The sequence below is a fragment of the Cinclus cinclus genome, chromosome Z (genome assembly GCF_963662255.1).
Source record: "Cinclus cinclus chromosome Z, bCinCin1.1, whole genome shotgun sequence".
Classification (NCBI taxonomy): domain Eukaryota; kingdom Metazoa; phylum Chordata; class Aves; order Passeriformes; family Cinclidae; genus Cinclus; species Cinclus cinclus.
In genome coordinates, this window is record NC_085084.1 from 58868719 (window position 1) to 58883544 (window position 14826).

Here is a 14826-nt window from a genome sequence, read left to right on the forward strand (position 1 = left end):
ACAGACACTCTGCTATGTTCTGATCAAACCCACAACCAAAAGAGTGGAGAGACTAGGTGCTACAAGTGATGTCATGTGAAAATAATGTCCAGTACAACAGAAGCCTAGCAGATAAATTATTTTCTACTAACATGGTTTTCAAGCATGAAATTTTCTCCTCCTTACCTATGATTTTTTTTCTATTCAAGTATATACAAGATCTTTACAGAAGATCTCAAAATATTTTGCACTGTCTAAGAAACAAAAGTAAAAATTAATCTTGCTCCCAGTGGCTTCTGAGGAAGCGGGGATTGGTACTAAGCCACCTCTACTATTTCTCACCTGAATTATGTTCTCTTGCATGTCAAGAATGATCAAGTTAGCTTCAGTTGCTAGGTTTCCACTGATCAGAGCTTCTTGGTCTAGCTCAGCTTTTGTCCTGCAAAAAGGAGCTCTAATTAAAGCAAGCAGAGGGTATCCCAAGAGTTAGATGACCTGCTGTTTAAATAATGCCCGAATACAAATGCAGACTATTCTGAATGATGCCATAAGAGCAAACAATGACAATAGTATTCAGAAGTGTTTCTTAAAAACTGTGGAGTGAAATTAGGAAAGCTGCTATTGTAGAAGAGCAGTCACAAAAGGGACTTTTGAAAACTAGGCCTCTAGACAGTTTGGACAGATGCTTTTCTTCCTTAATAATCATCTGCATAATGACTACTTAATATCATGTTCAGTTGTTCAGTAAACTATGCTGTAATTTCTGAATGCATTTCCTGTAGCAGGACACAAAACTCCAAAATGGAATAATGGATAACTGATCTGGCAATTCCATTAAAAAAAGGTAAAAAATAGTAGACTAGACCAAAGTGGAAATTTCCCTAATGCCATAGAAGCATTGTTTAATGTAGGAAATTTAAAATGTTGATTCCTGGGACTGTTGACAACTAAAGAGAGCAGGTCCATACAGCAGTGTCCCAGGCTACTTAAGAGAGAACTGAAATATTGATAAAAGACAGGAGATAGCGGTAAGGTAACACATGACACATTCTTAGCTGAGACTTAAAGACAAGGTCTGGAGCACTGTTCCTCTGCAGGTGAATAAGCATAGGAGCAGCTACTAACAAAACTGCATTTTTACACATCCCTTCTATGCCAGAAATGCAAACAGGCATTTTTATTTTTCTTAAGTTGCTCAAAAAGGTGCTATTGCCTGGCTAGAGGTTGCTCTGTAGAGCTTGAGATTAAAGATCCACTGTGACTTTGGCCAAAGTTCCTAAGGTGCATTTCTGTGGCTGGAACAACAGCCTTACAATCACACTTCTGAGTGGCTTCAAAATGTGTAGCTGCTTTGCTATATTCATTTACCCAAAAATAAAACCTAAGCAGCAAAGAGTTATCCTTTAGTGTACAAACAGATAATTCTGAGGAGGGCTAAGAAAGGAAATCAGGGAAGTTATATGGTTATTAACTACAATGACTCAAAGCAACAAAAACTGGAATGGACTGTCAAAACCTTAGTGCTATAATAAGGGCAGAAATCCCAGTAAGAGTAAGAACTGAATAAATTTATTGAACTTTACAGGTGTTTGGACCATTTCCAGCAATCACTGAAGTAATGTACAAAGATACATTAACCATGCTGACTGGATCTTCTAAAGCATGACACATATCTTAGAACAGCTACTACAACCTCAAAGCATTATCTTTCCTCCTGCTAACAGAGCTTCTCTATATTAACACAGCATGTCAAACCTAGCTTTGCTGGATAAAATATATATCACAGCACTGTATACACTGAGGAACCAAAATAAATGTAGCAAGCTTCTGTGGTGTATTTGATATGACTCTATCACAAACTAATGTTTGCTACACTGTAAATAAGAAGGAAAAAATGGGTAGATAGCTATTTTGAATTTTTCTTCTAGTATTTGTGACCTCTTTGTTGTGTCATAGCAACAATTGGATATTTCTACTACGTAAAAATTTTCTTTCTCTTTGACAAAAGAGAGAAAGGCTTGAAACTACTGATTTTGTAATAAAACATCCTAGGAGCAAGAACAAAACAAAAAGCCCAAGCAACCTGGATCTAATAAAAGCAATATGCATTAATTAAATTACTTACTTATCTTGTCTCTCATTTGCCTGCCGCCACTGTGTCTGCTCCTTTCTCCAGCGCAAATTTTCATTTACCCCTGCTGATCTGTCATTCCCTAAGAGTGCAACATATGTCCAAGAGATTAGAACAAAAGGGGACAACTGAAGTCTGATAGCTCACCAAAAGGAGGAAATATATTTTTGTAGCAGTCTGTCAGAACTAAAACCATTCAACCTAGAGGTTCAGGGCTCTAGTAAAAAGACTCAACAATTTCTTTTACCTAGGATTTTAGAACATTAACTTGTCAATCTGTACAGAAACCTACAAAAAACAACCCACACATTTTCCATTTATTAAATGAAGCAACCTTTTCTGCTATGAACAATTTGGTTTTAGTTTATATACCATTTATGATAGTTTTGATACCATTTCTTGGCTATTGATTAGACACTAGCATAACTTTTCAGAACATCTTGAAATTTCTTTCTTGGCTTCATATTCTTCACAAGAAGAGCTCAGTCCGAGCTACACCTTGGATAATTGTAACCTAGTGATATTTTTATCCTTGCAAAACCAATAATTGTCTGAAAAGGAATAGACTGTGGGTGAAAAGGGGGTGAAATGGACAAGGATGAATGGACAAACAAACTCATTTATGTCTACAGCCACTTGAGGTCCTCTCAAAAGGCTTGGGGGGACAAAGGTTTGAAGTACCAGCTGGTATTCTGCAGCGCTTCATCATTTCTCCTCTAGCTCCTTCTCCTCTCAGTAAAGCCTCTTCTAATCGAGCTTTCACATCTCGTGACTTCTGGAGTGCTTGGGTGCTAACTTTATCTGAGCTTTGCTTGCCCTGAAAGTAAAGTCAAAGCAATCAATACCAATGCCTCAATTTTTGAACATAAGGCCAAGTTACATCTTCAGAATGAAATACAACAGAAGAAACCTCTGGAGGGGACAGAAAGCAGGGAATATGATAGATTAATAAAGTCTAATAGATTTGCAAATGAGGAAAGAGATACAATATATACTGCTAATAGAAAGAAAGATGTAGTTCAGTACTACAGAGAAAGAAATTTAAGTTCAGAGAGAAGGTTACTTGTCTCATTTCAGACTGACCCTCTGAGAGAGAAGAGCACTGACATCAAGTCCCAGCTCTTAAATGAAGAGTCATTCTTAGTGTCTTGTCCAGTACTTACAGGAACTGTCAGTATAATTCCCACCAAAAACAGCCCTCAAATACCCAGGCAAAAGAAAATAATTAAACAACTTAGGACACCTTCACAGGACTTTCTCAAAAGTTTTGGCGGCATTTTGCTTGAAGGCTATTGTCAGTTATTTTATCTGAACTAGTTTGTCTAAATTAGATAAGTGCTAATTTAACCATCCACAAACCACTGTCAATAACAGTTTTTCCCTGGACAGCTGGAATTTAAGGAAAAAAATTGATCCAAACCAGGACAACAAACCTTGTTTCACTTACCTTATACTCAAAGCATGAAACACAAATGAAGAGGAGGTCTAAAATCCTGTTCAGCTGCATGGATGGAAGGTCTGCAATCCACTTCTGTATTAGGTTCTGATCAGCATTTTTCATGATCCAGAGGAAACAGATCAAAAAATTGCGAGTAGTATCAGGACCTAATGTGGCACTCTGTCTGTAGGGCTAGGAATACATAAAGTAAATGTTGATTGAAAGATGAAAAAGTAGATGAAGGGCATTTGGGTGAAGTAATCTTGTTTAAAATTTCTTTGGAATCAAATCTCAGGACTGGACTTCAGTAAATTTGACCTCTTGCAGGTGATAGTTATTGTCATTTTCACTGTAATGTAATCAATGAAAGGACCAGTTGAATGCAAGTGAAAGACTGAGAGAAGCACCAGTTTGCTACTGGCTACTGGTTTGCTACAAGTTTTTACATGCTTGTAAAATAATTTCCTTTTAAAAATGTAGAAAAAGATTCTGCAACTATTTGCTTCCCTCCTGCCATGCAGTTGTGTCAGGCAAATTGCATAGTAGATAAAAAAAGAACGTATGATGAAAGACCATAAAGAAAAACAAGCATCTGAGTCCTAGATCCATGGATTCAGGTAAGACTGGAACTGTGGGGCTGCCACAGTGGCATTTGTTGATCTGGAAATGAGTCTAGGTTTGGTATTTAAATGGAAATAGGCATGTGGGAGAACAAAATGAACAATGTATGGTAAAATACCAATTAAATAACTGGAAGAGAATCGTAAAAGATATCAGAAGGACTATGAGGGATCGATCCATAGGGGTTGGAAGAAACAAAAATGCCCTTTCTCATGACTGTAGCTATTTGTGCCAGGAAAGGATAAAAGGAGAAAAAAAAAGGAAGATATAAAAACAGATATAAGAAAGGAGATTGGCAGAGCAGTGAACATACCAGTGACACCAGAGGTATTCCAGAGTTCCTGATGCTGAATTGATTCCCTGCAATGGCAAGGGCCACATTTTGATTGATTGCACCTGAAGACTCTTCTTCTTCTGGGTTTCCTGTGCGCCCCTTTCCACTGCGGATATCTGAAACTAAATTTGAAATACCCCATTGGAACTTGAGGAGCAATTCAGTTGCCTCTGCTCACATGTCACAGTTTTCCATAGGTCTGTAACCTAGCAAAACAATTGGCACCTCCATCCCTCCATCCTATGTCTGGCTGATGTACCAAGCAGTGAAAGAGGCACAAAATTAGCAAGAGAAATTGCAGCTATCTGCAAACACTGCCAAATTATTCAAATACATAAAATACGTAAAAGCTGGTAGCAACCACTATCTCTGAAGTTCAAAGCCAAGCCAGTGCTTTGTAAGACTTGGAATCATCCAGTTCTAGTTAATGTCAATCAAGAGGATAAGCACAGAAACTAGACATGGATTTGGTAATATTAAACAAATATGCAAGTCTGCTAAGAGCTGACAGAACCAGTATTGCCTGCTGACTAGAAGTTTTATTTCAGGCACCTAACTGCTTCTATTCCCTGCTATTTCAGCAAATGAAGTTATTTATACCTAAGTTTTGTAAAAATCTTGTCTGTTTCTGAGTATCCATTTTGTGTTTTGCAAGCTTTGTTTTTTGGAGAAGTGAGTGGTCAGCTGGACCCCATGTGTTCGGAATGGGATCACAGCCTCTTGTGACAGATTCTCAAAGGAAAATACTCTAAAACCTAGGCATATTGGCACACCTGGGTTTCTTCATAATTCTTTTCATCTGTGGTATAAGGATAATACTTAGACTAAAAGAATGGTGTGGGATCTAATTAGTCAATGGATAGTAAATGCTTTCACCTGACTCAATTCAAAGCAATAAATACCATTTACATATTATTAAGTTTTTTGTTAAGACATTTAAATATGAAATATTTTCAGAACCAGTGACAAAAATACACTCTTCAAAGTTTATGCCTTTAATTAATTTTGGTATCATGGTTATAGCAGTAAAAAAGCAATAGAAAAAGAGAATGCACTCCAATTTCTATAATTGTGGTGTAACATGATGTCAGTATCACTACAGTATTTTCACTACTGGTAAGTAGTTAAGTGTGTCTAGAGCTAAGTATTTCTTGCCAACCTTGTAGGCTTTATTTGGAAGGTCATGAAACTTACACTAAGAGATATGCAGCAGTACTTACAGATAGATATCTGGTCTATCACCACCTCATAAAGTGAGGACAATGAAGTTTCTCCTGCCTGTAAAAATCCAGTTTACTTCTACGTATAGAAATATTCAACCTTACTAGATTAATCTCTTATGTTTGATAAGTTATTTAGACAAATCCCTCTTAGAAGCTGAAAAATTCAAAGGCAAAAGGTCTTACTTGTAAAATCATGGAGTTGTGGTAGTGAATCCAAAATGATACCAACCAAAGGGAGGTAAAGAGCTGCAATTTTAATCTTCACCTCCTTTTTGGAGCAACGTGGGTCTAGGTCATGGGAACTCAGCAGGCTAAGGATAGCATTGACAGCTTTTCTTTGCACCTTGCTAATCCTGTTAACACAGAAACCATCCATGAGTTCCATTCATGGACCACGCACAAATCACTTATAAATCAAAGACTTAATAAACAGAAAGGAGGTGAAAAACAAGTAATAAGCACCAATATGCACTAGATAATCTCTCTGAGCAGAGATTAATGTTTCTTGCAAATGATAGGTATCTTAAACCTCCAAGCCACTTTACCACAATCAAAGAGCACCCAAGTCTTTCAAACTTCCAATAAAAATTCATTGTGATAAAGAGATGCTTAAGGAAAAGCATCAAACTCTGGTCAAAGTTTAGCTAAATTTTGTTTACACTTAAGTTCAGACAAAGATGGAATTGTTTTAGAGGGAAGATACACTGGAATTTTGTGTTCTCAATTTGTTTATTCAGCCAATACCACCACCACAAATATGTATTTTTTTTCATTTGAGGAACATACAGCAAATAAAGCCATGACTGGGTCACTGCTATGTTACAGAGTGACTCACAGAAAAGTGTAGAGGAAGGCGGACTATCTTGGAGTCAAACTATGGCCTTGCCAAGAGTACACAGTGTGACCTGATCCCATTCTAAAATCTGCAAATTAGGATACGCACCCCTCGCTGTCTGCGTCCAGTGCTGCTGCCAATTCAGTGAAAAGTAAACCAGTCAGGAAGTGCTGCTGACGGTATTCTGCTGAGAGGTCAAACATGCCAGTGATTTTCTGGTCCTGGAAACTAGAGCAGGAGCTAGAGTTCTGCAGAAATATGTTAGTGGTGTTAAAAAACTATCACTAAAACCAGTGTTTCTGAAAGAGATCACAGTCATAGTCAATGTAGCTAACACAGGAAAACCACAGACTTTGAACGGAAGGTTGGACATTTTGGAGGAAGTCATCTGTGTGCGAAATAAAAATCTGTGTGTGATTTCAAGTGAATTGCTTGCTAGGATGCAATCTCATCCTTTCCATTCTGTGTGAGCAACTAATTTTACACTTTTTGACATGTAAAATTCCTACCCTGTATTCATTAGTTTGGACAGGAGGCAAAGTCAGAATTTTCTCCATTCTTGTTCTTATTGTTGCATAGCGGCCACTAGCTATCACAAAGCAAGAAACAGTCTCTACATCAAGAGGGACTTTGGTGTCAGAAGCAGTTCACTGTGCTTTCTTCAGCCTCCACTATGTCTAGCATGGAAGTAAGGTCAGGAAAGACATGTGAACAGTGTTTCCTTTTGCCTTGGAAATCCTTGGCTGAGCTTGCAGCCAGCTGGCATAATGTAGACCAGTCTTCAAACTGCTCTAACTTACAGCTGTGACTGATATACAGCCAGCCCAGGAATGGAAAGTTGTTGTTATATATGTGCTGTGAACTTCTTAGCTTCTCCAATCATAGGTGTGTGCCACAGGTCACCTGAAATGTTTTTGTTCTTTTCTCAGGTGAGCATAAGTTTTAGACTCTACTCCCCACTGCAGCCACTGGGTTTTATGAGTCCAGATTTTGCTTTTAATTTATATTCTTCAGTATTCCTTCCAATATTTCTGTAGATCACCTGGGAATAGTCCCAGAACCCAAACACATGAAGTATCAGTACTGTAGCAGCTGTCTTCCTATCTGGTCTAATGAACTCCATGTCACTTAGCAGCCTTGTATTTTGAAGCCATGTACTCCCATCCAACGTCAAACAAACAAGCATTGGCTATGTTTGTGCAAAATAATGTCAAGTCTAGAGCACCCAGTCAAGTGAATTTGGCTTCTCTCAAAAAATTTCAAAAGATTTATTCACAAGACCATATTTCTACTGCAAGTCTAACTCAAGCTGGGCAGCACTCCTGCAGACAGATCAAAAATACTGCAAGGGCAGTCAGCTAGTGCATTAAGCCATGCAAGGGCCACACAAGCCTTATTGATTTGCACAGGTTGAACACTGTAGGTTACTCCTAAAGGAGAAAAGAGTTGATGGTGTTGTTTGAAGGAAAGATTAATTAAACTGGAGTTAGCCAAGCTCTGACTTGATAGAACTAGTCACAAGAGCTATGTTGATATTTTTTATACCCATAAGTAGAAGAGTCATGTTTCTAGCTCTTTCACATCCAGGTTTAGTATTAACCAAATCCATTGTGACACCTGACTCTAAGACTTCGATGCTTTGCTTTAAGGACCAGGGAAAATTTCAAGAAAATATTATTTACTATTACAAACCTGTGACAACCCTTATTAAGGTATGATATGTAGCACATCTTAGCATCCAACCAATTCTTTGGCAATGACACTCAAAAAAGAAACCATGAATTTGAACTACTTCATTACTCAGACTGTTTTTGCACCTCCCATCATTTTAGTTTCAATTCCATCTCCTTGACTCCAAGCACTGTGGCAATTATGGAGCATTGCACTGAAAAGTTTCAGCCCAGTCCTGACCTCTGCAAGATCACTGAGGGGAAAAGCAGATATGTGAGCAGCCTCCAGCAGGGGGTTTGCCCCACTGTAGAAAACCATCTGCATAGAATGTAGAGGAGGAGAGCAAGACTGGCAAAACAGCATGTCCCATGACAATCAACAATTTCTTTTTTTGATGCATTTGTGAACTCTGTGATCAGGAAGATCATGGGAGGTCCTGACATTAAGGATGTCTAGAGCATAGTGTCAGTATCAGACCAAGCATGGAAAAATTTCTGCAGAAATGAGATACGATGAAGATCATATGGTCTACTCAGGATACTTGAGTGTTTCCACACAGAAAATCATAAAGTTCAAATAAAAATGAGAACACTCTTCAAAAAACCACAGAGAAATCATGGACAAAGATATAGCATGATCTGTACTATGGTGGTAGGGAGAAACCCAGAAGAGCACTTCTATTGGAAAAAGAAAGCAGGATAATCCTATTTTAAGCAACATGAAGGCTCAACAAATATTCACTATTCCAGGATATTGAAAATTGCAGTGTGTCAGTCAATAACTTAGATAGTGCTACCATCTACTTCCACCTGGGAAGTAAGAAGTTCCGTTAGAAGGCAAACACACAGAAAGCGTGCACTGCTGCATGCCTTAATTCTGCAAAGCAGATATTGAAATAACTATTTTCGGTTGTGTGTGGATGGGATAAGGGTGCACCTGTAAACCGGTCTTCAGAACTGTGTTCCTTTTAGACCTTGTGTGTCTACCTCAACAGTCATTTTCTGTGTGCATGTTTCCAGGGGAGCACATGTCTGTGTCACATTCAACTTTAACTACTGTAGATGCAGTTCTGCAGTAGCACTCCTGTAGCCTTTTTAATTCTGTCCCTTTTTCTCAAGTGAGAAATTTTTCTCCCTGATCCAACAGCAGCTGATTCTAACTTAACTATTTGAATATAGAGCAATATAAGTAATTTTCTACATGTGTTTCATGTGATGTTCATGCAATACCAATCTAATGGACAACCACCTGGGAGGACAAGGAGGGAGAGGGAGATGCTGGAGCAGATGCGGATGTCATGAAGAAGAGGTTCAGATTGAGGTAATGCTCATGGCTGCAGAGAATTCTCAGGAATTCAAGTCTCATGGAAATCAGGGTGGAGAGTGAATTCAGCTTGTATGAAAGCTAGGAAAAACAAACAAAAAAGTGTCAAGTGATGGACTAGTATTATTTAAATTACCATGTAGTGAAATATCCTGCTCCTTGAAAAGGACATAGACACATAGCCCTGCATGCATCAAAGTGTTCACCATACCTAATTTCCATACATTAGCTGCTCGTTGTTTGACAGTGAAGGTGTCTCTCTCCCTGTTCCCCAGCTGACTTATCAACTTCCCAAGAGATAACAAATTATTTCTTTCTTCTTTTCTCCCAAAACAAAGATACACAATATTTTTGTCTTTTGCAGAAAAAATGAAAACCAAACTGAACTACTCTGAGTCTGTGGCAAACCCATAAAACATCCTACTAAGCAACACAGCACAGTGTTCTCACCAGTGGTCTCATAATTTCCCTTCTTATCAACAATGACATCGGAGAAGGAATTTGTGGAGATACCTGACAGACCTTCACACATACAGGTCACAAAACAGAAATAAAATACTCCCTATTTTTAATTTTCAAATACTTGTAAAGCAAGAAGACAGATGTAATATTTTGAGTGACTCCCCAAAATCTAAATACTGTCCTCACAGCACTCAGCAGGAGTCAGAAAGTTGATCTGTAATATCTGCAGACTCTAGTGCTAAGGGAAGTAAAAAAGTAAGGGGAAAAAAGTGGTTCATGGATGTTTTGCAGCAGTGCAAGCTATGACATTTCTAAAAGAGTCTTTACCTCCACTCAATTTTTTTCTTGCAGATCGCAAATCAAAAGAGGTTTTAAAATCATTGCATATGCAATAGGAAATAGGAAATTTACCCAGTGCTCTAACACAACTCAAAGGATCTTGATGGATAAACTAATCAAACAGAACAAAACACATAAGCCAAATATGATCTCAATCATGCATGGTGCCTACCTGATTACAGTAATGTTTGATGAGATTAAACACAAATCCTCGATCCATTAAAGAAAGAAGATCATATAAGAAAAATGCCAGGCTGATATTAATTTTTTCTGCTTGTTCACTTTCCTTAAAAAATGAAAAAACACCAGTTATGCTTACACAGAAGTGGGAGACTTTTTAAAAATCATGAAAAATAGTGCAGGGGTCAGCTCCCAGAACCATCTCAGGGAAAATACAGGACAAGATTGTTTCAGAACTCCAGTTCACATGACCTTGTTGAAATTGCACAGAATCATGTCTGTAAATTATTTCAACTGTTTCACAGAGAAATGTCAAGGGATGAATGAACAGTTCATTTGTGCCCCCCTTTGGGCCGACAATAATGAAATGGAATTTGAGACCTGTTCTGAATTGCCTATTGGCTGCAGTACTGCATGTGACTTTTTTGCCTATTGAACATCAGAGAATGCTGGTTTAGGAACTTAAAACACATAAAATATTAAGAAAAACCTGCACTGGCTTTGCTGATGGAATGCCAAGCATTTTGTTTAGAAATTTTAAGTGTAAAACTGATAGTGACAAAATACTGGTAAGATAAATCTGTGGGGTTCGCCATCCAGCAGCTAAGTTCTTCTATGCTTGGAATTGGTCTGATTACCACAGACATACATCCCCAAGTAAGAATCAAAAAGAACTTCATGTACCCTCTAAAATGAGGCTACAGTTACTTCAAACATAACAATGTAAATCATTAACTCTCAGCAGCCTATGTAGTTCACCAAGAGGTATCAATGAAGATGCCTGAGGGATCTGCACACATTTAATGCTCAAAACTGACAGAGGAGATGACAGAGAAAAAATATTGTCTGTACTGGCACCTCTGACTAGTGAGAACAGGTGTGCAGCACCTCAGGGTGGCTACAATTCACTTTTTCACTTTTCAAGCTTTTTGTTACTGTTCAGGAATATATTTCTTTAGGTATCAAAAGTAGAAAGAATTTCATGGGACTTAATGCTTATTTCTTGTCTTCAATCTTCAAGTGGCCAGTGCCTCTTTAAAGAGATCAAGGGTTAGATGACTTGGGGCTGGCTTTTGCAATACTCACGAGGAGCACTGCCTTCCTATGGCATATTCCACTGCCACAGAGAAGTCAAATGAAGAATGAAACACAATGCAGTAGAATAGAGGGTAAGTGCAAAGGGGAATAAAAGGAAGAAGTCCTGCTGGGACTGTAGTCTGATGTGCTGGCTAACATGGCATAAACCATTACTAGAACTGAAAATGTGTGTCCATTCTTTCCTATTAATAGGAAAGGGAATTCTCTTCTTGCACACTGCAGCCACAGTGAAAAAAAAGCAGTCTGCAAAGAGAGTGCAAGGCTGTCCTTTTCACTGCCACAGCTCTCGTTTAAGGTCCATGTGAGACTATTGTCCTAATTCTAGCAACACTGCTGATATTGAAATAAGCTCAGTGTAACACAAGATGAGAAGCAAGGATCCATAGTGCTTATTTCATCCACTTACCTTGGGTGGTTTGACTACAAGGGCAGCAATCTCTGAAGTAATCACACTAACTATAGTAGTAATATCATCTTTGAAACGATCAGAGAACCGGCTTCTTCGTGGGTTATCTTGCTTCTCTGTGTTGTGAACATACTGAGCCATACTCTTTATCTGCAAAGCAGAAAAAAGAATACTAAAAAAAGGTCTAGACTGGAGGTAAAGTACTGCTTTAAGTTTGTTTGTAAGAGAAAGATTTCCTACTTCTTTTTCCCTCATTTTCATCACTTATTTTCTCAGAGTAGTTGTGATAAATCCTACATGGCAATGACAACAAAGCGTCTAAGACTCAAATACAGACATGGATTCCTGTTCATATTCATGCAGTTGGCTACTCGCAGTACCTGAATTCAGAATCACCCTCTCCCAAACCCTTGTATCTGCAGTTCTGAAACGCTGCTGTTTGCAACTTTTGCCCATCATGATGAGAGAGAAGAAGTAACACTTGTGGAATTCTATTTCTTGACCTAATGTTGCATTTCTTACATGCTGACAGTGGAAATCAGTATATTTTTTCCACTGACATGCATCACCACATTGCTGTGGAACTGTGAGTTTGTGGAACTTTGTCACTGCTCCATGTTGTTAACAGAATGGAAAAGACAGGAACAGATATTCACCGATAAGGAAGGGCTTGGTGTCTGAATGTCCATCAGGGTTTTGCAAGCTGTGGACTACTGCTCATGTAGTTCATGCAGAACTTTGCCATCACTGCCACAGTGAGAAAGGAAGGTGAATATGAAGAATTCTTTAGTTGTATTTTCATTATTTGAGACCTCTCCTTTACACAGGGCTGAATAACTGAAAAGGTTGTCACCCATCTGAATCTGTGCCTGGAGCACCTACCATATGCCACCATTATCTAATTGCAAAATACCACTGTTGAGTCTTACCAGGAGCTCAAAGAAGAACCAGGCATACTTGAAGACTGATTCTCTCACCATGCCCGTGCTGACCACCATCTGCAATGCCAGTTCCTCATGGAAATGCTACATAATAAACACAGAAAATGGCTTTCCAATCAACTGATCTTTTATTTTCAACATCTTCCCTACAGGAAACTTCTCCATACTGGAGGGTGAGCAGGTGGATTGGGATCTGTGGGCATCCTTGTAAGATCAGAAGGCAGATTTGATCAAAATGACATCTAAAGACTGCTGTTGGTGACAAACTTTGAGACTCATTTTTCTGTGGATCCAGAACCATAGATAACTGAAGAGGGAAATGCCTTTGGACCATTCTCAGGTCGTGTCTGCATGCATGATAGGGAGCAGTCATGTTTCTCACTACCTGCTAAGTGTTTAGCATATCCATGTTTTTCTGAGATAAGGTAGAAATAAGATTGACTCTGTAGTGGAAGAGAAGGACAGAGCAATAATGACAGCAGACCTTGTACTGACATTTGTAGTTGGAGACAACACTTTTTACAGTGAGATCTGAACACAAGATACACAATCCCAATTTTCTTAACTTTTAGGAAATTCAAATCTGGACTACAAAAAGCTTGGTTCTAAAGCTACAAAAAGGGACAAAGAAAGGGACAGAAGAAAGAGGAGGCAAATATTTCTGAATGGAGTTTACTGTAACATGTAAAGACATGTATCTAAGGGTAAATAGCAGTGGAAAACAACTGAGGCTCTAAGACCTCGAGAAAGAGAGCAAAGGGAAGATCCAGACAGGCTGCTACTTGTCTAAATCTGGATAAAGAATCTAAAAACTCTGGAGCAGAATCAAAAAAGTTTGAGTAATGTTTACCCATTGATTCAATATCTCATCACTAATTCCTTTGATAAAACTGGTTGATATTTTGTTCTATTGCTTCCCTCTCCACACTTAGAAGCTCTAATTGCCAGCTCTACCTCAGGACACTCCAGGTTCTGTAAGGAGCTCCTTATAACCATAGCCTACCTTTTTATTGGATGGTCTTGTGCTTGCACAAAGGCCTGGCATGTCATTTGTTCCTTCAGCGTAGTAAGACATCCGACTGGAGCTGTGATCCATAGGCTGGGGGACACAGGTAGAAGAAATACGATAGTAAATTCATAAGTAACTTAATTTAATTAACAGAGAAGAAATCACCCTCAGTGGGGCGTTTGTTTGTTTGGTTTTTTTTTTAAGGTACACACAGACATTCATCTAAACAGTTATGCTCTTTCCTTCTTCCCACCCCCCTTCCCACTTAAGGCCGAAGACCACCCGACAGCGGCAGCAGCAGGGTACAAATGCCAGCACTGCCATCGCGTGCCCAATGGCAGCATTGCAGTTGTACTTTGCAGGATAACCATTCGCCCTTTAAAAGGTGTAAGCTTTGAGGTGTAAGTTTTAGGCTCTACAGCGAAAATAATTAGCCTCTTGAAGTCTTCCTTCCATTAAAAGTTATGCCAATTAAAGAGGCAGTGAAACGGCAGTAACCAGTTGTAAATTGCTGCATTTACCGATGTGATGAAGCTGCAATATCAAATATTTTAATTTTGTATTAATTTGAAAAATGCCTTGGGCTCTGGTTCGGTTTTCCTTTTCCCCTAGGACATAGTACATTAGAGTAAAAGTCATAAAATTCAAATCAGCATTATTAAAAATTGCTATGGATGGATATATATGCCTATATGAAATCAAATAAATCATCAAAGCCTATGTAGCTTATTAGTTCTGATTTAATTAGTTGAAGACCAGCACCTATTCATTTTAGATGGAGAGGCACATGCTCATTTCATAGAGAAAGTACTTCAAAATATTTCTGAAAATAACCT

At 38.6% G+C, this 14826-nt stretch overlaps 1 protein-coding gene across 1 annotated transcript in view; it reads right to left on the reverse strand.

The window, feature by feature from the left end:
• The window catches only part of DOCK8 (dedicator of cytokinesis 8), an 86395-nt gene that overhangs the window by 19891 nt on the left and 51678 nt on the right, over positions 1 to 14826 (reverse strand). Inside the window, exons 23-34 of the mRNA XM_062513722.1 lie at positions 13985 to 14080; positions 12970 to 13065; positions 12041 to 12190; positions 10529 to 10642; positions 9481 to 9636; positions 6670 to 6809; positions 5910 to 6079; positions 4483 to 4625; positions 3558 to 3740; positions 2792 to 2927; positions 2105 to 2192; positions 322 to 418 (exon numbers count right to left, since the gene is read on the reverse strand). Of these exons, the coding sequence (XP_062369706.1) occupies positions 322 to 418; positions 2105 to 2192; positions 2792 to 2927; positions 3558 to 3740; positions 4483 to 4625; positions 5910 to 6079; positions 6670 to 6809; positions 9481 to 9636; positions 10529 to 10642; positions 12041 to 12190; positions 12970 to 13065; positions 13985 to 14080 (1569 nt within the window). The remainder of the gene's footprint in view (positions 1 to 321; positions 419 to 2104; positions 2193 to 2791; positions 2928 to 3557; positions 3741 to 4482; positions 4626 to 5909; positions 6080 to 6669; positions 6810 to 9480; positions 9637 to 10528; positions 10643 to 12040; positions 12191 to 12969; positions 13066 to 13984; positions 14081 to 14826) is intronic.